At 32.2% G+C, this 24,618-nt stretch overlaps 1 protein-coding gene across 2 annotated transcripts; it reads right to left on the reverse strand.

Moving 5' to 3' along the window:
- Nucleotides 1-690: 690 nt before the first annotated feature.
- On the reverse strand, nucleotides 691-23,996 carry LOC143072987 (uncharacterized). Of its 2 annotated transcripts, XM_076248191.1 has the most exons (13): nucleotides 23,492-23,996; nucleotides 22,576-22,631; nucleotides 17,528-17,639; nucleotides 16,848-17,026; nucleotides 15,206-15,394; nucleotides 12,188-12,319; nucleotides 10,197-10,296; nucleotides 8,385-8,584; nucleotides 7,503-7,661; nucleotides 5,433-5,615; nucleotides 4,764-4,872; nucleotides 3,469-3,542; nucleotides 691-2,296 (listed from the first exon to the last, which is right to left on the reverse strand). In XM_076248191.1, the coding sequence occupies exons 1-13, from the start codon at nucleotides 23,596-23,598 to the stop codon at nucleotides 1,044-1,046; spliced, it is 2,853 nt and encodes a 950-aa protein (XP_076104306.1). In that variant the 5' UTR covers nucleotides 23,599-23,996; the 3' UTR covers nucleotides 691-1,043. The 2 variants fall into 2 exon arrangements, with proteins under 2 accessions (XP_076104306.1, XP_076104307.1); XM_076248192.1 differs by lacking the exons at nucleotides 22,576-22,631; nucleotides 23,492-23,996 and adding an exon at nucleotides 22,333-22,428.
- Between the last annotated feature and the right edge of the window lie 622 nt (nucleotides 23,997-24,618).

Below are 24,618 nucleotides of genomic sequence, written 5' to 3' on the forward strand. Positions count from 1 at the left end.
TTTTAAAGAGAACTAATGTGATGTGTTCACATGACATGTGGTTGGTGCTAAATTCTTAAAATAACGCCTCAGTCATGCCATTGGAACAGAGACTCCAAAATATAATAACCGGAACTGAAACAGTCGACAGTTTGTTGTTAAGCCTATTTCGGTTCAACTCGCATGCTTATTTGAAAGTTTATGTACCAAAAAGGGACAGTCATTTGCCAAATGAGAATCAGGATCTTATTTTCCTTCTAGAGCACCGGTTTAGTTGGGACTAGAGCTGCTCATTAGCTAGTTTTGATGTTGAGTTTGTAAACTATTGTGTGTCCTTATGTTATTTTTCGTTTTCTGCCACGGCGTTGTGAGATTGTTTTTGACGTTATGCGTTTAAATGTAGCAAGTTGGTATCTTCCGCTTGTCTTTTAAATCTTAGCCAAATTTATTTTTAAATGACATCATCTTAGGTGAAAATGGTAAAAGGTAATAAAGGGCACTGGTCGATGCTTTGATGACAAACGGATGAATAGACTTTAGAAACGATTGCATTTTTCTACAAAAAAGAGATAAAGCATCTTTATGGTAACAAAATCAGAATCCATCAGAGAGGAATGAACAAAAAAAAAACATAAATTGTATATTAAAAAATCAATTCTGTACAATTAATCTAAAAATATTTAAAAAATAGTACTATAAAAAACACACAAAGAACCAACAAATGTCTCAATAATAAATGTCCAAATGTCTTCAGCTTTGAAATGTAAAACGTGAACATGACAAAAACAAGTCTGAATGAGTGTGAATAAACAAAGAGTGACATTAAGAGAAACAAATATGAAAAATGTCATCACAACGAAAACCCATAACCAAAATATCAACTGTAAGCATGTATATACACATATACATTCATGTTTATATATTAAAATTGGTTTCTACGTCAGCACTAGTATAAATATTTGAATAAAAGCATCGTTATGATGAGTATGGATGATCATGAAGTCTATGGTAGCGTTTCTACATCCTATTTCTTTTTTGTTTCACCACCTTAATTAGATTTTCTGTTAGCAGATTGTTTCATCTTTATTTATAGAACTTTCTTCAGCTGATAAGAGTTGCAGATGAAAATGTGTGATGTTGTTCGGATTTTCATATAGTCGTTCGTCTTCATCAAAGAAATTCATGTTCTCGTTTATATAAATTTCTTGATCATTGTTTTCTTCCATATTGTCCAATGAAGATGCGGTTTTCAAAGTCCAAGAATGAGGCATGTTGTCCTCATTTTCATATAGATGTTCATCTGTACAAGAGAACTTTATGTTCCCATTTATATATATTTCTTCGTCATTCGTTTCTTCCTGCCCGTCCGACGAAGATCTTCTTTTTAAAGTCCAAGAATGAGTGATGTTGTCCTGATTTTTATATAGATGTACATCTGCACATGAAAACTTCGTATTCGCGTTTATATTATTTTCTTGATCATTGTTATTTTCCTCCTTGTCCGACGAAGATATTGATTTTACAGTCCTAGAATGGGTAGTGTCGTCCTGATTTTCATATAGTTGTTCATCTTCATAAGAAAACTTTATGTTCCCGTTTATATAATGTTCTTGTTCATTGTTTTCTTCTATCTCGTCCGAAGAAGATTTTAATTTTATAGACGAAGGTTGAAGGGGAAAAGTGTCTGCATCAATTTTCGTTGCTTGTTTCCAATTTCCTTGCAGATGTTGATATGGCTTTAAATATTCATCTTTCACGTTGTCTTTTTCAATGAATTGAGGTGAATCGTCCGTGTAACCGCATGGTTCATGTGCCAAATCATATATTTGCTCGTACACAATACTGTCATGCATGTCATCACTATTTTCGAAAATAAAATTGCTTTGATCGGATGTATGATTGGAACGACAACTTTCATGGACAGCAAATAAAGGGGCGACAGTGGTACTGCCATTATTTTCTGAATACAAAGGACAGAGGTAATTATAGTGCTCGGAGATACGGATATTATCTTCTGAATCTAAATGACAGGGTTGATTAGTGTCGTCTGAACTTCCTGCTTCTTCCTTTGCATCAGTTATATTCTTCCTCTGAATGGGGTTTATATTAGAATTGTCTCCCATCTCCAACGCGTCGACTTCATCATATATACCGGTATATGACATGACTCGAATATGTCTATTATCTTCGTTGATAGCTTGAACTTGTCTGGTATCCCTCTTTTTCCATATGTTAATGCAACCAAAAAGACCTAGCACCAATATCATACCACAAGCAATTACCAAAATGTATACAACTAAGTTCCGATCAACAAATTCTGAAATCATGAGGATATTTGTTATCATCATTTGATCATGAGATAAATCAAGAATTAAATTTCGTAGTATCTTTTTTCAATTTTGTTTTGTTGGTTTTGGTTGCTTTTCTAAATATTTGTTTGTTTGGTTTTTTTTCCTTTTGTTTTTATGTTTACGTTTATTTTTAGTTTTATTTGGGGAGGAAATTACATTTTAATTCAAACTTGACATGAATAAACAACATCCCCTAAACTACAGAACCCTGACTTCGATTTAATGTGTTTGTGATCACTTAACCCGCATCTAACCATATTACTAGTAGTACAATACAACATAACTACAGGCTCTTGAGAGCGTGTGTCGCTCATTTGGTTCTGTGAGCAATACAGAGCACACTCTTTAACATTGTAGACGAGAAATGACCTCATGACAAAAAGTCTCTATTTTGTTGATTTTGTATTACTGATCTTTTAGTCTGTTTAGTTTAAACTAAACAAACTAAAAGTTCAGTAATACAAAATCAATATATATCTTAATGTTGATTGTGACCGAGTTTGGTTTCGGTACTTTTAAATAATTTGTTGTTGCTAAAGATGACAAAAATTTACAAACAATTGTCAAAAAATAATTATGAAGCGCAATAACCAATGAAGGAGTCAATTCAACATTTTGGTCAAGTTGACTTATTTGTAGATCTACTTTGCTGAACAATTTTGCTGTTTACAGTTTATCTCTATTAATTATAATATTTAAGATAACCAAAAACTACAAATTTCCTAAAAATTACCAATCCTGACGCAGCAACTTATCAACAGGTTATCTAACTGGTTCGACTGAAATTTATAGGTCATATAGATTTTGACCAAATGAACTTTTTCATAAATGTCAGTTCGCTGTAAATGTTTAAGTTTAAGAGATATAAGACAAAAACTGCATTTTACCCCCATGTCAAATTCTTAAATCATAAACGTCTGCAATATCACAAGTAAACGTATCGTCAGGGTGTAGGATCATATACATATAAAGCAATATGAATATATTATTCTTTCACATTCTTTTGGTTTCTATAACGGTTCAACTAAAGGTGTTTAAGTTGCATCTTTTTGGAAAATTAATACTTTTCTATGATGATCTTCGATTATATGGACTTCTCCGTTTTTAATTTGCCATGGAGATCTTTATATCAACTTACTCGGAATCGTTGATTGGGTAGTTGTCACTTTTGACGACGTATATATATCAACACAACCATGTACATTATCACATCTAAAAAACAATATACTGTTATACATTTTTGATGAATAATTTGTTAATCAAAAATGAACGCGCATAATTAAAAAATGAGACAACGCATGGGGACGTTACAATATATACCAATGTTTCTTGTTAGTCTATTATGCTTTTATATTAATAGAATCCATTTGAAGGTGGTTTAACTAAAACTACAAGCATGGTATACTACAAAGAAAGTATTCCGTTGTATAACAGGTTCCCTTCAGGTAGATTGGGTGTCTCCCATAATCAATTGATTGTACAATAACAGAAACATTCGGTTGCTGTAAATAAGTACAAGATACAAATTTAAAAACTGTCTCTGTCAGATGTTTATTTATCAAATCTTAACAAACCAACCCTATAAATTAATAATTTGTTGTTTGATTTCTTGATTTCAAACATATTCTTCGTACACTGATCAACTTATCAAACAATCGGCATTCCTCTTAGGAAACAATTGTGCTCATCTTATCGGCTTGATCCTTTGTTTATATGAGACATTCTTCATACAGGAAGTTCTAAGACTGAATTAAAAGAAACCATCTCGCCCTACTTTTTAACTTAACATTCTGTTATTAAGATGATGCCATTTCACTAAATTATTCAAAATGCGTTGACCATGATGAATGCATCTACCCCGTCGAAATTGAAGGAAATTAGACAACTGATACAATTAAGTATGCGATTTTATTTTTATGCAAGACAAGTGAGAGGTTTAGCTAACCAGGTTTATATACCATTTTCAATATTAGAAAATGGCAGTACCAAGTCACGAATATGACAATTGCTACCCATTCGTTTGATGTGTCTGAGCTTTTTATTTTGCTATTTCCTTTGGGGAAAAGTTAAATCAGAAAACATACTGAACTCCGAGGAAAATTCAAAACGAAAGTCCTAAATCAAATGGCAAAATCAATAGCTCAAACACATTAAACAAATGGATGAAAACTCATATTCCTGGCTTGGTACAGGAGAATTTTCCTTGGGGTGATTTTTGTTTGCAATTTTACTGTTTTCAGTATGTATTTTAAATTTTCTTTTTATGTATTTCGAAGAACGCAGATGTTTGGGGAACAAAATAATTTGGACTCCCTGACTTTTATAAACAAAATAAATATAACCTTTTGTCGTTTACTTTTATTGTTTTTCAGTCTTAAATTTCCTTTAAATTATGCTACGATAACAATTTGTAATCATGATTAAAAAAATTACCTTTGACGAGTATTACATTCACAAACACAACGGCAATCATTACCATACCAGTTTTCAGTGCATGGCTCACAATTAGACCCGTTAGTCAATATAAAGCCAGATGGACATGCTGTAAAATATTATTAAAAAATTGTTTGAAATTTCTCATACTATAACACAAAATTTACACAAATACTTGATTAGTTTACAATCCGAAAGATAATCACTAAATGCAACAGCATATTTTTTTATTCAATGGAGAAAAATTCTAAGGTTCCACAACAAATATGAATAAGTTAAACCTCTGAAGTAAAACTACATTAAAAAAATAAATTATAAATAAAATATGAAGCTCCCTGAAAACTCCTCAGATCAAAACCATGGTTTATTCCATCATTTAAAAAAGAACATGAAAGGATACAATTGGGGACAATTCAAATGGATATACATGCGATTTAATTGTTGCATAAAACATCGTATTAAAAACGATAAAAGTTTGAACATGATTTTAAAAAAAACATGGCAACAATTATTCGACCAAAATATACAAAAGACATCTGGGTTTCAAAGTTTGAATGGTGACGCTTGACAATTAAATCAATTAAAAATACAAAACATTTTGCAATTTATAAAGTAAATAAACATATCATTTGCTTCTTCTTTGTGTAAGCGGACGACGGTTTCACCTACCCATCACTCTTAGAAAAGCGAAGGCATAACTTTTAACGAAACTGTCTTCACCATTTCTGTCAAATATTATGTTTCCTGTCTCACAACTTATACTACTTGTGTCTTCTGGATACTTCACATTCTTAATGGTAAGGATTTCTTTATCTGCACTGAGCTGATATTTATGTGAAAAATTGCTATCATCTACAAGTAAATAGTTTCATAATCATTATCATATTGATATTGAAAATATCAGCTGCGCAACACAATATTATAAAAATGGAAAAATGCTGCATAATATAACGCGCACCTGATACTTTACAGCATCAATGTGCAGCAAAAAAAGCTGCAATACACTGTGCTTCCTTTAAAATTGTTTCAAACAAAAAGGACTAACAAGTTATTGTCCTTATATTAATAGATTTAGATCAGAAATATCCTGGACAATTAGGAATCGTTACATCTTTACCCATAATTTGTCAATGGTCTGAGACATGTTAAGGGTTGCAGATGAGGTGTTCCCGCTACCAATCTCTAAGTACACTGTTGTTGTGACGTTATCTATTGAGAGGTCAAATAAAAGTATCATTGCAAGCAGACGTTCTTATTTCTTAGCCTTAATGTGTGTCCAATAAGACCACTCTTCGATAGCTATGTTCTCTTACGGTTGTTTCCTGTTATATATATTTTGCATGGTGATATATATCTCGTATCACACTACATGAAAAAATGATACGAAAACTACGCTGATTTGATTGGCATGTCTAGTATAATGAGACGATATTAAGATATTTCATTGTCAGTTCGGGACGCCATTGATTACTTTCCAACTTGAGATTAACACGATAGGTATTTCGTCCATGACAACGGATATATGCGATTTCTTCAATTATATACAAAACATTCATACTCTTCGTCATGGTATCTTAAAATTTTTTCTTCATATTTTGTAAATATTTTTGTAAATGACACAAATTATGAACACCTGATATTAAGATATTAATTTTGCCCTTCAACGCTGATCTTTACCATTTTTTATACACTTCTAAAATGGTTTTCAAAATACAATTAAGGTAATCTATTCATAGAGTCGGAATTCCTTAGTAATTAGGACAATTCAATTTTTGTAAACATTTTATTTATGAATACCAATTGGACTTTTAATTTCGATGATAAACTTGAAACGATAATGGATTTAGACATAATGATAAACAAAATGATCAACAAGGTAGTTTAAGTACTTGTAATTTCGTTTGTGAGGGCATCTTGTCACAACAGGTTTACTCAAAGGAAGGGATAACTGATAATTACGTACAGATATAGCATTTTACTATCAAATTTTTAATTGTAAGATGACTAATAGGAAACAATTGCAGACACTATACGAGATATAATTACATTAGATGTATGTTTCATTATGATACTTTATTCTGATTGGATAACTGCACATCACGTGCTAATCCGTAAGCAATTGCATTGCTCAATAAAACTTTTCATTCATGATAACACGTGGTCCCACAATAAAGTGCACAGGTGAATTAAATAAAACAATAATAAAATTCGTGTTTTCAATATCATTGCTAAAAAAATGTAATTATAAGTATTGAATGCTTCTTTTTGTAACTTCATAGGGTTGTAAACGCGTTGACCGTGCGCACATTTTTAATATGAAGCGCTTACGCGCTTCATACAAATGTACTTCGGTCAACGCTTTTACACCCCAATGAAGTTACAAAAAGAAGCATTCAAATCTTAAATAAAGCAGATGTAAATTAAATAGCAAACATTTTTAACACGATAAGATCCACAACTTATTATGACAGTACTTGCAAATTTATTCCATATATGAGCTAATGTCATTGAATGCTGATTTTAAACCATTTTTTGTCGGGAATTATAACAAAAAGACAATATAATAGCAATTTGGATGCATGACATTAAAGAGTTATTTTCATTATATTCTTTTAGTAAACCACGTATTGAATTGAACCTATTACATACGCATTATTTGCATTGTTCCTTCCTTATCTTTTTGTATCTATACATTAATTGTCTTCAGGGGAGAGGGGGGAGGTAAAAAAAAAAACTCACATTGTTCATAAAATAATTCTTTTCCATTTATTCTCCAAATAGGTTCTGAAGGAGTTTTTTCATCAGGAAGGGACTCCATTTTGCACTTAAACACAGCATTTTGACCATCCGGGATAACTTGGGATTTAAGTGTCTCACCTTCTTGAAAAATTGGTTTGGCTAATTGATATAAAAGATTACTTTTTAATAAACTGAATTATACAAAATCGAACTTTTGCTTTTCATGTCGGTTCTTTTACGTCGTTGTCTTATAACCAGTCGGCTTTGAGCGTTCCTGATGAAGAAAAGTGCGTCGGACAGATGCAACTTATAACGTTTTGTTTTCATTCTTTTATTTAAAAAAAACATAGCCGCTTTCGAAGAGACTTTTTTTGCCGAGTACGTATTAATTAATGAGTGATATCTGTTGGTCATATATTTATTAACCACGATTTTAACATCTCGACTTTGATGTAATAAAAAAACGCGGTTTGCGCGTAGTTAATATAGTAAGGATAATTTCATTTAATAGCGCTTGTTGTTCAACATCGACATACGACTGAATTAATACAAGAACGATACATTCCATCTTCGCTAGCCAAGGGGTTACGATCCACTCACGTGAAGAGAACGGCAGTGGATCGTAACCCTTGGCTAGCGAAGATAGGTACATTCTGATATATAACTATTGATACAAATTAGTCTTTCTTGTTTTTTTTCGCGTTGCTTCTGTGTAAAAGAAAGTTGTTTGTCGATATTTACGTATAATTCTTTATTTGTAAATGATTTTCTCATGTATTTTTTCATTCTGTAACTGATTTTTTTCGTTAAATACCTGTAATATTTTTTTTATAGCATGAACTAATTAAGATCCCAGTACAATCACTGATAATGGATACTTACATGTAACATTGAGATATATACGAGCGTGGACAGCACCCATTACGTTAATGGCACTGCAAACGTAATTTCCTTCATCGGATACATTTAAATGTTTTATTCTCAGGTTTCTCCTGACATTTGGATCAGTGAATTGATATTTGCTACTTGGTTGAATTTGTTGATTTGAGCCAGACAAATGCCATTCAATATCTGGAAGGGGACTACCATGAAATAAAAGTATAAAAACACCTGTATTATAGTTAAATGTTGGACATTTGTTCAGAGGAATAGATTAATAAATTTGAAAAAGGCAAAGTAGAGAAATTACAAATGAAATTCTATTAAGAGCAACACAGAAATGTGAACTACTGAAAACGGAGATGTTGCTGTGACGTTGCTCACGATGTTACTACAAGTTCCTCTGCTATAGATTGTAATAAAAATAAATTCGTAGACTGGTCAGTTCGATAAAAATATTGTGATGTCTGTTTGAATTCATTACAATGACTTAAAAATAAAGAAAAATAAAACCAAAATTTAAATACAAAGTTTTTTTAAACACCTTAATATCCCATTTTTACTCATAAACGTAATGCCCAAACGTTACGATTCGTGTTCAAAAGATCTGAGTTTCGTTTTTGTGTACCATATTTTCATAATAATTAGATAACCTGACTCAAATAATCCAGTTAGCCATTATCATCACTTAGAGTATGAAATCTGTCGTCGTCCGTTAATTTTTTACAAACATTTCTCATCTGATTTCTGTCCTACATGTAATAAGGACTAAAACTTGGCAATAGTTTAATTTACTGTACACCTCTTTTTGATATACCTCCGATGTTCCCGTCTGATAAGGCTAGTCATCAGTGTTAAAAGTAAACTATACTGATAAATGAGTGTCACCTCTTATCTTTAAAATCGCTTTAGATAGAGAAAACCAGACCAGGTAAGAAAATATAACAATAAAAATGTTTTCAGACGACCATACTTATTTTTTTGTCTACCACTTTGAAAACTATACTAGTAAAAATGAATTTTAAATTTTAAAGTTCAAAAATTTTCACTTAGTCAAATAGACGAAATCGATTGTCAACTTCAAGGAGTTATTGCTACTTCATTTAGATGTTGCTTTTTCAGGTTTTATAGACTTCCCCTTTTTTGTTCGATATTTTCATCATTTACCATTACATTAAATGCGTTAGATGAGGCTGGATAAGTACAATAAAATTGAGAATGGAAATGGGGAATGTGTCAAAGAGACAACAACCCGACATAATAAAAAACAACAGCAGAGGGTCACCAACAGTTCTTCAATGTAGCGAGAAATTCCCGCACCCGGAGGCGTCCTTCACCTGGCCCCAAACAAATATATACTAGTTCAGTGATAATGAACAATGTAGTTATTTAAATATGGACAAACATCATTCATTAACTACTTGTTGTTAGTTTTGAACTAGCTTTCAGTAACTGCTAGTACTCTTAAATTAATACTTTGTGTTCTTCCTGTTAAAGTTATTTGTTTTTTGTCGTATCGATGGGACGGTTCCTTTTACAACAAATTTTATGTTTGATCTGATGGTGTGCTGTTTCAACACAGTTTATGTAAGTTGAAATGTAAGCGCTTGGCAATATCTAAATCCCGGACACTATTGGCACTATCTGTTATGATTTAATAGTTTATTGTCTAATCATTTTTAGGTTGGTGAATTTTTAACGTTTGATATAGTAATGACAACGTTTTTCAAAGCTCTCTTTACCTACTTACATGAGGAAAGATTTTTCATTGAAAATTATACCACATCTTCGTATATTAGTTAAAGTTAAACTTACTATCCGGAAAAAATACACTGTAGTTCAGCATCTCCCCCAAGTAAACCCTTAACATCCTGTGAGAAAAGTAGTTGTGGTTTAAAAGTGTTACGGTTGATATCTGAAATAATATTCACAAATATAAGTATGCGCTTCCGTATATACTCAGAATAAAACGGTTACAGTTCTTACAGATTAGTACACTAATGGTATAAAAAATATCACAGAAAACATCTCTTTTGGCTTTAACAACCTTTCAGTAATTGCGAGTACTCCGCGTGCAGGATTGTCTTCTGTGATAACTGCTAGAGCAGGATTTTCTTGCTGTGTTGAAGACCCATTGCTGGTCTTGTGATGTTTTCTTTCGTTTGGTTGTTGTCTCATTCCATATTCCAATTCCAATTTTCTTGGGATGGTTAATTGAAAAAAAAAGAATGAAAGAAAGAAAGCAACATATAGCTTTATAGCTTTAACAAGTTAATTCCGTGTGGTTGAAGACTTGGAAAAAGAAATAAAATGGTTATTTCAATTCATACGATATTCACGTGCTTGCATTTCCTATCATGATTTTCTAGATAGAAGGTTGCTGCTCACAAGGAAGCTATTAAACAAAGAATTCCAAATGGTGAAGTTAAAATCATCCCTTCGTAAATTTTACGGACGCCATCACGAGTTGGTTGACCGTTATGGAATAACTGTTTCATAAATGATATCGAATATGTTCCTTACGTCGTAACTATAATCCCTTTCCCTTTCATGAATATGACCTACCGAATTAAACTATTTGCTGGATTTGTTATCACATAATTAAGCAACACGACGGGTGCCACAAGGAAGCTATTAAACAAAGAATTCCAAATGGTGAAGTTAAAATCATCCCTTCGTAAATTTTACGGACGCCATCACGAGTTGGTTGACCGTTATGGAATAACTGTTTCATAAATGATATCGGATATGTTCCTTACGTCGTAACTACAATCCCTTTCCCTTTCATGAATATGACCTACCGAATTAAACTATTTGCCGGATTTGTTATCACATAATCAAGCAACACGACGGGTGCCACATGTGGAGCAGGATCTGCTTACCCTTCCGGAGCACCTGAGATCACCCCTAGTTTTTGGTGGGGTTCGTGTTGTTTATTCTTAAGTTTTCTATGTTGTGTCATGTGTACTATTGTTTTTCTGTTTGTCTTTTTCATTTTTAGCCATGGTGTCATTTTATTTTAGATTTATGAGTTTGACTGTCCCTTTGATATCTTTCGTCCCTCTTTTTAGTCTGGCACTCTTCATAGCTGATGTTTTATTAAGTGTCCGTTTATTTAACAAACATCAACTATGATCCATCTCTATAAGGTAAAGTTGAGCTCAGATGCATTTTGGTCCTGTTTTATCATGATACTCTTTGAATATTTGAATACTTATAGTTTTTATACATTATTCTTTCAATTATTTTGGAATTTGGGCTCCAAAAAAAAGTAAATCACCATGAAAAGTGCTTTTTACGCATTTACTCCGCTAATGGCCCAAAACAACAGGCATTTCTCTGCTGGTGATGTGTCGCGTCCTGAAACTATTTAGTATGCCACATACAAACATCACCAGTCTGCCTTTCACAAATTTTATAGTGATGTTTTCATTTGGAAAGGAAAAAAAGCAAAGACAAAGAGAAAAGTAATATGAACCCAAGTGTCGTAGAACGGGTTTGGAAAGAAAAAGAGGACATACATATCATCGGGGTTGATAAGGTTTCAACACGCAATACACATGATACACATATTTTCATTTTGATTCATCACTGTGATATAGAGGGATATAGCAGGCCCTCATAAAATTGACAAGAGGTTACCAATCAATATTTAATAGTTTTGGTGAATTGATAAGGAACTCAGTTGTCGAGTTTGATTGTTTTTCATTTGTTTGTTTTTAACATAATTTCATTGCGACAATTATAATTGTAAATAACCTACTTTTTACTTGTTACGCAAAGTAGGTCTAGCTGTAATACATTACCTTTGAGGATTGTCATAATTACATTGCTGCCTTTGTAAAATGCTCTCATTAGTTCATTGTTTATCCCACAAGCGTAAGGGGTAGCTGCTGTAGATCCATCTTCCAGGTCAACGTACAAAAAATGTAGAGTACCTATTCAACATACAACGTTTTAATTGAAAAGTTTGGCCATTAAGTTTTGGACGAGTGTCAATAGAAAATAACTATCCATCAATCAAATGACAGAGATGTGAACAATTACTTTCAATATATTAATATATTTAAAGTGTAATTAACACTTACTCGTGGACAAAAAAAGGTTTGACAATATTATTATTATTTATAAAATTTGGGAAAGTGTCAAAGAGACGACAACCCGCCCAAAGAGAAGACAACAGCCGAAGGCCACCAATTGGTCTGCAATGCAGCAAGAAACTTCTGTACACGGAGGCTTACTCTAGCTGGCCCCTAAACAACTATGTATGTTAGTTCAATGATAATGGACGTAATTCTAAACTCCGAAATATATACAAGAAACTAAGATTGAAAAAGATACAAGACTAACAAAAGCCACATGTTCCTGACTTGGGACAGGCGCAAAAATGCGAGGGGAGGGGTGTTAAACATGTTTTTTGAGATCTCAATCCTCCCCTATACATCTAGTCAATGTTGAAAACACAAACACACAACAATACCCACAGTAAAACTCAGTTTAGAAGAAGCCCGAGTCCTATGTCAGAACAGGTAACAAAAGAAACAAAACTAAATGACAATGATACATAAATTAACAAAGGATTACTAGCATTTACTAGCATGCCAGTTCCAGACTTCAATAAAATTGATTGAAAGATTATGACTTCATTATCTGAATATAAAGCACAATCCCTCCTGTTAGTGGTTTAGTGTCATAAAATATATAAAAACAACCTAACCCGTATCATGACAACAACTGGTTGTAGAATAAATGTGTTTATTTCCGATGCAAAGACTCTGAAAGTGAATATTAAAGCCAAAGTATGCAATCTTTAATGACCTGAAAACAGTGTCGTAACTATATCCCTTCTTTAAAAGACTCTTTAAAGGTATTGTTAGCTTTTGAGGTTAATACCGTCAAATGTAGTCATTTTGAACTGAACCCTGCGGACAGATATTTTAACTTCTCTGTCATTATATTTAACAAATGTAAGTGCTTATGGTATCTGATAAAAAGACAAACCAATGAAAAGTCATATGGAACATTTTAGAATAGTTTCCGTCGTTTCTATTTGTTAATGTAACTTTGTCATAACAGTTAATATATGATAAGGTGTATCAAAATTTTCTTCCAGAATCAATTAATAAAATTGAAAATGGAAATGGGGAACGTGCCAAAGAGACAACAACCCGATTAAAGAGCAGAAAACAGCCGAAGGCCGCCAATGGGTCTTCAACACAACAAGAAAATTCCGCACCAGGAGACGTGCTTCAACTGGCCTCTAAACAAAAAGGGTTACTTGTTTAATGATAATGGACGTCATACTAAACTACGAAATATATAAATGAACTAAAATTAAAATTCATACAAGAATAACAACGGACAGAGGCTGCTGAATTGGAACAAGTGCAAAAACTGCTGCGGGGCGGGTTAAAAAGTGTTTTTAGATCTCAAGCGCTCACCCTATACCTCTAGCCAATGTAGAAAAATACATCAATAACACTATTAAACTAAAGTGTTTTTTGTTTGATTTTGTTTTATTACTGTTTAACCTAACAGTTGCGGTACTGAAGCTTAATATCACTGCAAATACGGAAAAGCTATCGGTGAGTTAGAGTACGGGAAGACAATAAGTCAATTACAGTACATTTCTATAGATTTTGATAAAATAAGGGATTGTCCTTGAAAAGAAAGTACAAGTCCAGCTGTTGTAAATTAAAGCTGGCAAAGTATAAAAAAAACGTATTCAACGAGGTGTTTTTCAAATATAACGAATACATGTAATATGCGACAAAACCAGGTTCAACCCACAAAATGACCTGTACCAAGTCAGGAGAATGGCCATTGTTATATTATAGTTCGTTTCTGTGTGTGTTACATTTTAATGTTGTGTTTCTGTTATGTCGTAGTTCTCTTATATTTGAAGCGTTTCCCTCAGTTTAAGTTTGTAACCCGGATCGGGTTTTTTATCAATCGATTTAGGAATTTCGAACAGCGGTATACTACTGTTGCCTTTATTTAACATTTGTTTGCCCTATTTCTTACTGTATCTCAGTAATACATTACACTAAGTATTTCCAATGAACAACGTAATTGGGATCAAGATCAGATGAAATTTGACAGTCGAACATGAACACTTTATTATCTTTACAAACATTAACATTTTTGTTTATTGCTTTAAACTGGGCGATAATCGAGTTCATATGATGTCTAATGCAAACATATGCATGTCAAATTTCCTAAAATGGATATAATCAATCTTGCATTGTTGTCCATTCTTCAAAAATTACAAAAATAAATGGACGCAATAATTTCGGAATTTACAAAATCTGACATACGGACTTGATAACGAATATTGAACTTGACCATTGATCCATAACAGATGTGTAGACCTAGCAATAAAGACATTTAGAAATATCCGTTTCACTAATGATAGCGGATATGTTCCTTATGCTTTAACAACAATCTCATTCCCTTTTCACGAATGTGACCTATCGACTTAAAATTATTACCGGATTTGTACTAACATGAGCACCATAACGGATGCCACATGTGGAGCAGAATCAGCATTCCCTTCAAGAGCTTCTAAGATCAACCCCAGTTTTTGATGTGGGTCGTGTTGCTTAATTAGTCTTTATTTTATCTATGTTGTGTTTTGTGTACTTTTGTTTGTCTTTTTCTTATCTAATCTAGACATGGCGTTGTCAGTTTATTTTCGTTTTATGCGTTTGAATGTCCCTCTGTTATCTTTCGCTCCTCTTTTATCAATAAAGTTAGATTAGAAACCCATACCAAGTAAGTATTTCACAATTTATTGTATGGCCTGATGACTTAAAAGAATTTACCCTTTTTATCAATAGCTATTCGTTCAGTTTCACGAATAGTATTACTGGTTCCATCCCCTAACTTCCATTCAACCCTACACTCGTCATCTGGTTCACATCTTCGTTTACCCGTACATGGTATAGACACATTCCTATACTGGTGTACATTTGGTAATGTCCTTTCAACTGAGTTGCTAAAACTTGAAATAACTAGAAAAAAAAGAGGTAAAAACATGTACAAAGTGGTTGCTCGGTAAAATCCACGAAATCAACAAGGTTTTTCTTGTGGTTTAGTTTTTTATTTAGAAACAAATTAGTATATGTATACCGCATCAGTAAATGCTTACCAATGAAAAGCTAACCTAATATCAGTTACATGTTGACAAGATTACCCTGGGGGGAAAGTAAAAGCACACACTGAACTTCGGGGAAATTCAAAACGGAAAGTCCCTTCTCAAATGGCAAAATCAAAAGGTCAAACACATCAAACGAATTGATAGCAACTGTCATATTCTTGACTTGGTACAGACACTCATGCCTTCATAGAACATGTCAGCTAAAGTCGAACAATTTTTAGTTGTGTTACATGTATAAATTTGTCTAGTCGAACTTGGAGGATGGGTTGTATAAATTGATTCCTTGTATTCGGTGTGTTTCTCGCTTTCTGCACGTGGACTTGCAAAAAACTCTTTTATGATTGGCTTGTTGACAGGGTAAATGTATGCCGATCTCCAAAATGTCCTTGTTTTCAGTTTAAGTTCTAATTTCCCGGGTTTCACCCCATTTTTCTCTTTCTTGAGGAATCAACCTAATAATGAATTAAATTTTAACGGATTCTAGTCCTGAATATGCTTCAAATAATTTAGCAAAAACATGCCAGTTTCAAGTTTCAAATCAGACGCGCGTTTACTGGTATACAAAAGGATCAAAAACCTTAGAATTAAAACAGTAAAAATTATAAATAAAGTACGAAGAACAAGCCTGTCTCCTTTCATCTGTATAGGGTATGGCAAAAAATGTTATGTTTTCTTATAGCTCAAACATGAAACACTGTATAATTATAGTCAAAGCCTCAATCTAAACATTAGAAAGCCATAGACGTATAAATACTTGAGCTTGAATATTGTACGTGGTAAAATAACTTAACGGGACCAAAAGAAACTGATCAAAAATTATGGCGCATGCAAATATAACAAAAAGGGAAACTCGTTTGATATTTTTATTTTATTTTAGAATACTACAGATGCTTAAAAATAAAAACAGTCAACTAAATGGACAGTTTTCCTTAACAAAAAAAATGAACATGATAAAAAATTAAACCCTGTTCAACATTTACAAATCAAGTACAGGCTAATGAATCAGCGGTTTGTAGATGTTAAATTTATGTAGATGTAAAACATTTGTCTTAAAATAATTTGTCTGCTACGCTCTCTTCCACTTCTAGACAGTTCATAACATAATCCCACCAAATTAATCTGAATCGTAATCAAATGGTAACGTATTATTTATAACTTTCTTGAAATAACCGTGATAGGCATGTCTTAAAAATGTGATATTTGACAAACCTAACATTCAAAAATATTAAGATTAAAAGATTATAACTAAAACGATCAAATTCCTAAAGAATTCACAAAATTACCATTTACATATAAAGTTAACATACCTGCTCTTTCTATCTTAAACGCTGCAGAGGCTGCTGTTCCATATTTGTTTGTAGCAGAACACTGATAGGTACCGAAGTCACGTATTGAGGGTTTGGTTATTGTCAGTTTTCCTGTGTTTTGATTCAATGAAATCTGTAGGCTATTAGAGAGTACTTTACCGTTAAGGGTCCATTGAAATCTGTAAAATAGATATGTGACCGTGTATATAATGTTTTGCGTACATATATTTATTCTGTATAGACAGCCCATGTCATTCTGTATTTATTTATTTATCTTTTCCTTCATTGTAAACGGCGTTTTTCATACTTAAAGACTATGCGAGACGGCTATTATGAAAGTAAAAAAATGTTATAATCCCCTTTTTGGAGAAAGCGCTTTCGTGGTGTAAAAGAATATATCATCATGAACAGCAATCATGTTATTTATTTATTTATCAATCAAGTTATACATTTGTACATTTATTTATGAGAATGAGTTTTCCTTCACTTCATTGTTGAACAATCAAGTAGAGACAAATGAAATTGATTTATTGGATAAGAACTACATGATTTTGTAGTTATGTACATTCCATGATATATCACTAAATGTATCACATTATTATACTTTTTAAAATTTCCAACTCATTTGTGACTGTAGACCAACTGAATCTTACTGTACAAAACGGTTAAAACAAACTTACGTTGGTGCCGGGTTACCAGATGAACTACATTGAAAGGTCTTTGGTGTATCATCTTCTTCTTTCATGTAGTAAGATTCTTCAAAATTACTTGTGATCAGAGGTGGCTCCTCGTCTGAAATAAGTGAATATTTAATAACTGTATTTTACAACGTGGTTCTTAAAGCTGCGGGGGGTTCTGAATTTTGTTTAAATGTGATAAATATAAAGCTGATTCCATGATTAAAAATCGGCTGAAAGAACTATTTCTTCTGTTTTCTTCAATTCATCCATAATTGGCCTATTGCTTATAGTATACAAAGAATAGACCAAACCAGGAAAACTTCGTATTGACCTTTTCACCATAAAATCAGTTCAAGTTCAGATGAACCTTGCCAGACTGACATGTACACCTTACAATAATTAATACACAAAATATAGTTGACTTATTGCTTATTGATTAAGAAAAACAGACCAAAACACAAAAACTTAACATTGAGTAATGTTTTTAATTAGTTTGTTAACGCCGCCCACAACACCACCGGATCACAATCCCTATGTCTTGCTTTCTTCAGACAGAAGTCGCAGGCTCGACAAATACGAAGTCGCTGACCCGCTGACCAATTTGAGATTAGCTGATTTAAAGACAAATGAAGGAACATTTTTCGCTTATTTTGTGTTCTTTATGTACAAATGTTTACCAGCTTTGAATAATTGAATCAGTTAAATTTCGGACAATAAAAGAAGTAAATGAATTATTGTTTTAGATTTCTAATAATAAAAGAGGGGCGAATGATACCAGAGGGACAGTCAAACTCATAAATCGAACCAAAAATAAAAACGACATGACTTAAAAAGAAATAGAAAGACAAACAAAAGTCACAAGATACAGCACAGACTAAGCACCACGAACCCCATAAAAAAAAACTGAGGATGGTCCTAGGTACTCCGGAAGGGTACGCAAATCATACTCCACGTGTTGCACTCGTCTGGTTGCTCATGTTAGTACAAACACGGTCTTATGCGGTGGGTCAACGAGCCAGAGTTGTAAGCAATGCTTTACCAAAATCTATGACATAGCCTATTAACTATTCCGTAATCTTTTACGTGTAAATAAGGGCAACAGTAGTTTACCGCTGTTCAAAAGTCATATATCGATAGAGTTATAAATCCAAGCTACAAACTAAACCCGAGGGTAACACATCAACTATATTAAAGAGAAAAACAACGAATCAACAGAAACACTGCAGTACACAAAAAAACGACAATGCAACATACACACATAGAAACTAACTATTAAATAACAACGGCCATATTCCTGACTTGGGATAGGATATTTTAAGAAATTATTTTGGGTTGAAATAAACTGACAACGCCATGGCTAAAACCGAAAAAGACAAACAGACATACAACTTATTTACACAAAACATAGAAAAATAAAAGCATCAATAGTATACCGCTGTTCGAAAGCCATAAATCGATTGAGAGAAAAAAAAATTGAGTTACAAACTAAATCCGAGGGAAATACACCAAGAGGAAAACAACGAAATAGCAGAAACACTAAAGTGCAAGAAAAACAAACGGCAATGCAACATACAGAGGAACGAACTATAAGATAACAACTTACATTTTCCTGTCTTGGTACAGGACATTTTAAGAAAAAAAGGGGATTGAACCTCGTTTTGTGGCTAGTCAAACCTCGCGCTTTATGTTGCATAAGAGTAACAACGGATATGTAAAATCAATTTAGGACAGTACACAAAAAAAAGCATAATAGAAATACGAACCGTGAGTGTCACTTATTTATCCACGTCAACAAAAGTGACGTCACATTTAAAACTTAAATATAAATCGAGATTAAGTTTGTAATTATGTTATTTGATGTATTTTATAACCATAACAAGAATATTAATATAGAATTGTGTTAGTAATTGTGCGACTAACTGCACTATCTAACTATGTCTGCCTATGGGAACGAACTTTGCGCCTCTTCTTGTCGACCTATTTTCATATGAATCGGAGTTCCTTCAGACCCTTGTCAAAAACAAGAAGATCAAAGAAGCCAGGTCATTTAATTTTGACATTAACAATCAAAACTTTTCTGATTGGGTTCCATTAATATATCTCCCAGAACTAAAAATTAAAGAAATAAATAGACAGAGCTTCCTTCGCATAATTTTTAGATTTATACCTCTAATTTTACATACACGGTCATCTCAGTACAAAATCTATGACAAACGAGACGATTTTAATTTTGACATTATCAATTTCCCCCACCTTAGTAGCAATATACAAACTTCACTTGCAAATGGGATATTCATTTCTCAACTTATTCGGTATTCAAAAGCATACAGCAACTACTCAGGAATATGACAGCTGTTGTGCATTCATTTTATGTGTTTGAGCTTTTTGTCGTTTGAGATTTTGTCGTTTGATAAGGGACTTTCCGTTTTGAATTTTCTTCGGAGTTAAATATTTTTGCGATTTTCTTTTTTCTTCCAAATCAAACTGTGTAAAAACAAATTAATCCTGTGCACATAGTAGCTTTAAAATAAAATCATACAAATGAACTGGGTGATTGGTTATCTTTACTTTTACATACGAATAGACAATTAAGAAACCAGTATTACAACAACTGTTTATCCTAATCTATTTATATTTACATACTTATTTAATAAAAATGATATATATCAATAAACAATATTCAAACTGCCGATACGAGTTGAAAATAGTTATACTTTGGACAGAATCGTAATATTAACTTTCCAAATATTGGATAATTTTCTTTAAAAAAATAAAGCTTTCAACTAAGAATTATATCATAAATTATATAATTTTTCAAGAGAGATTTAAATGTATCAAATTATTCAGTACATATTATTTCTAATATATTGTATAAAAAACTCATAATTAACATTACATTTCACAATTTTCCAGGTTTGCTGTTTGTAAGGGTTAGTTTTCGGCACAAAACGTTTAATTTTCGTTATTAGATTTTGTCATTTTACCAATAAAATCCTGCTTGTTACGTTTCAAATAATTTGTCAAATTCATTGGTTTCCTGTTTTGAGAATGTTATGACATAATATTATTTTTTTGTTCAAAGTACTAATTTCCTGTTACTAAAATTTGTTATTTTCCTTATATAATCATGCTTATTCTGTTTAAAATATAGTTATATTGATATAAAAAATATTAAGGCAACAGGAGTATACAGCTGTTCGAAATTCATAAATCGATTGAGAAAAAAACAAATCCAGGTTACAAACTACAACTGGGGGAAACACATCTGGTATATTCAAATATAAGAGAAGAACTACGACACAACAGAAACACAAAATTAAAATGTAACACACACAGAAGCGAACTATAACCGTAATCATCAATTGTCAAAACACATATTACTTTGAAGGCTTTTAGTATATCAAAATTGATGATATTCTGGACACAACAATACTCAAAGGTAATTGTGTAAAGAAAAACGATTTTGGATTAAAATTACCAGTCATTTTATCGACGGAGCAATATTTAACTATATTTAAAACAACTCTCTTTTGGAATCCCCTTGCAAAAGCCTTTGAATACGCGATAGAAATACGAAATCATATTAGAAACTCGATTTTCAACTCGAAATCTTATTTTTAAAAATAAAAATAAAATTCAAAGTGTAACTTGAACTCGAACACTAACTCATCAAAAGGTCACCCAGATTTAACGTTGAAGTTGAATTGTAACTCAAACTCTACCTCTAAATGTGAAACAAACTCGAAACCCAAATCGAACTCAATGATATTTCCAACTTTCATTTTTATTAAGACTTGAATTCTAACTCTAAGTCGATCGATGGCCACTCTTATCCGAGTCATATAAAACAAATGACATGGATATCGGTGTTACAAATAGAACTTATTTTTCCAAAATGGTTACTGGGTTTAACCTTATCAAGTAATGTGAAAACAACATAAAAAATTACATAACCACATCAATAATTGGAACGATAACACCATGCATAGAGTTTAAAATCTTAAAATTGTGAAAAATTATTTTGTAATGTAAAAGCCATATAAGGAAACTGCAAATCATCCATGTTAAGAGAGCGACATATCTCTTACACGTAAAAGTCAACCTTTCGAAAAAGAGCAGGATAATGCACCTACAAGGCAGCACTCACACCCGCAAAATGGAAAGGGATTAATATAAGTTGCAATAACTTCTAAATAAATATGTTTAAACTAATCATCGTTACGAAATAAAAAAAAACATCATGACATAAAACAACTATATTACGTTAACCCAAAATCCACATCAAGTAAAGTTAAAACCCCATAACCTAATGACAAAACCACATTAAATAATGTTGACATAATATCCAGTAATGAAAAAATCATATAAAGCATTGACAAACATATATCATGTCATACGAAGTCATATCATGTAATATCGAAATATTAAGTAATGACTATTCTATAATGAGTTAAATCAAAACATGATTACGTAATGGCCAAACCATAACATGTAAAGACAAATATAAACAAGAAAATTAATAAAACCACATAACATTATGTCAGAGTACCACATAAGACATTTTATGTCGACGCTAAAATTACCCTATGCGCTTTTTTTCTCTCAAATGTCAAATGACAGCCAACATTATATTTTATCTTTATCGATTATTTTATATCGACCTTTATCATTACTAACTGATGCATGAGCACTAATTCAAAATTAATATAGGCTTGTTTGTACTAAAATTTATCAACTTGAAATAAATATGCTTTCCTTTTAAAGATGTTTTTTTTTAATTTAAACTAAGTACGCTTAATACTTACATTTTGATCTCTAGTATTTTCTCAGTAATTCCTATATCTACTTATCAAAATATTTGTAACCCTAATGATGAAATGTATCTGAACATGTGAATTCAATTAGCTCAAAGACTAAATAAGTACCAACATTCCATCCAAATGAAATGCATCCGTAATTTAAAAAGTTAGTCATCGATATACCTTGCTGTTGACGGCTAAATTGTATATTTCTTTTTAAATATGGCATCTTATATAATATGTACTTACATATGTTTGTGATGCAGGTTTGAGGACAACACTCTTCTCTCAATAAACTGTTTCCCCTTTGACACAAAAGACAAAATTAAAAGGTATATATGAAAAAGTAAATTTAGTCAAAATAAAGATTGAATGAAAAATTCAATTCGGAATTATCGGAGTTGATTGTAGCGAACTATGTTCCTTTCGATAATTTACTCTTTTTTTTTTGGTAACTCTTGAAAACAGATAAAAATGTTACACGTTAAAGTTTTACATATCGTTCGGTAAAACCAGCTCTAAAGTCTAATTGGCAATCGTACCTGATTTCCTTATTTCTATATTGATAAACAGTTGCGCAAATTATTTCATAGTCATGCACGGTGATTTTGTCGCTATACCAGCGATAGTGGGATGTGTTTAACTTGCTTGCTTCGATATATACACATTGCTTATTTATTTATTTAATTAATTATGCATGAGCTTTATTCATATGGATGCTGTGTATTCTGTCAAATGTGCTTATGATTAATATTGATCTTGTTTTCAGATAGCAATAGATATAAGAAGTTGTGGTATAAGGAATGAGTGTCAATGAGACAACTCTCTATCCAACTCACAATGTATAAAAGTAAACCATTATAGAACAAAGTACGGTTTTCAACACGGAGCCTTGGTTCACACCGAACAGCAAGCTATAATTTAAGGGCCCCCAAATAACTAGTGTAAAATCATTCAAACAGGAAAAGCAACGGTATAATCTGATCAACTGCGTTAAGAGCTCTACAGATCGAGCGCATGTTCACTATGTCAATTAGTACATATCATGTCCGACTCTAAATAAAATATACTTACTTTCATTTGAAATCGAACGCGAGAATTGATTTTTTTTAAAGTCATACTAAGAAATACGATCGCAGTATTAGAAAATAATAAAGAAACATACTCATCTTCATATGGCAAAATCTCAGCATAAGCATTCTCTAGATTTGAACCAGAATTGGTCGGTAACTGCAAAAAACTATACATCGCTAGCACTATTACACACATCATCCTGACACTAATCGAAAATCGAGAAAATCGCAAGTGCAACTTATTGTACTTATTTTAATATGTTTTAATTGAACTATTTCCCGGTGACAGTCATAGAGTTTTAATGATAATTGTATTAATCATAACATTGAACAAAGTCCACTTAATCTGTAATTGTTTCACTTATTGGTTGAAACATACCGGAATTGAATTATCACGGTTCTAATAAATTACCAACATTTGTTAAAAAATGTCATCAAATCAAAATGCATCCATAATTCAAAAGTTAGTCATCAATACATCTTCCATTTCACCTGGAGAGGAGGATAGTGGATCGTAACATTTGCTAGCGAAGATGTACATGTACATGTTCTTTTTCCGACGTAGTCGGTATAGTTTCGGTTTTGTGCCCTTTGAACTTAAGGACGCTTAACTATGGCAACAGAAAACGCATGCTCGAAAATCCTTTCTGTGATTGGACAAGATGCTGTCATGGTGGGTCATTTGGTTGTGTTTGAAAAAACGTCTCGTTAATTATATCGTGATGGAAAGCAAGGGAAAAACTATAAATACTTGAACTAGATCTTACAAAGATTTATATTCTTATTAAAATAATTGTTTCTCCAATAGCTCTTTGCATCCGTGACAGCTGTTTATTCGGGACAATTATATGATTTTTAATGTAAACTTTGTTGTACGAACGTAATGACTTGAAGAACGCACTTGCGCATGTGAGATTTCCGCGGGGTTTTGGTGAATGTAAACAGAAAGATAAGAGGACCGAGAATACTGAACACAAACAGAGAAAACGTTATGTAAATGGTATCTTTGTGCTTCTGAAGGTTATCGAAATGATAGTTTTAAACATATACGTCGGATATCTTTTTTAAAGATAGTTCTTGTTTATGCTATATTGTATTTGTTATAGTTTTTAAATATGACATCGTAAACCAAATTTCATGTATTTGTATTTCAAAAACTAGGCATAGTTTTACTATTTGTGGAATTTTGATTTTTTTTTCTAGTATTGTATATGTATAA

The sequence above is a fragment of the Mytilus galloprovincialis genome, chromosome 4, assembly GCF_965363235.1.
Source record: "Mytilus galloprovincialis chromosome 4, xbMytGall1.hap1.1, whole genome shotgun sequence".
In the NCBI taxonomy this organism is placed as follows: Eukaryota; Metazoa; Mollusca; class Bivalvia; order Mytilida; family Mytilidae; genus Mytilus; species Mytilus galloprovincialis.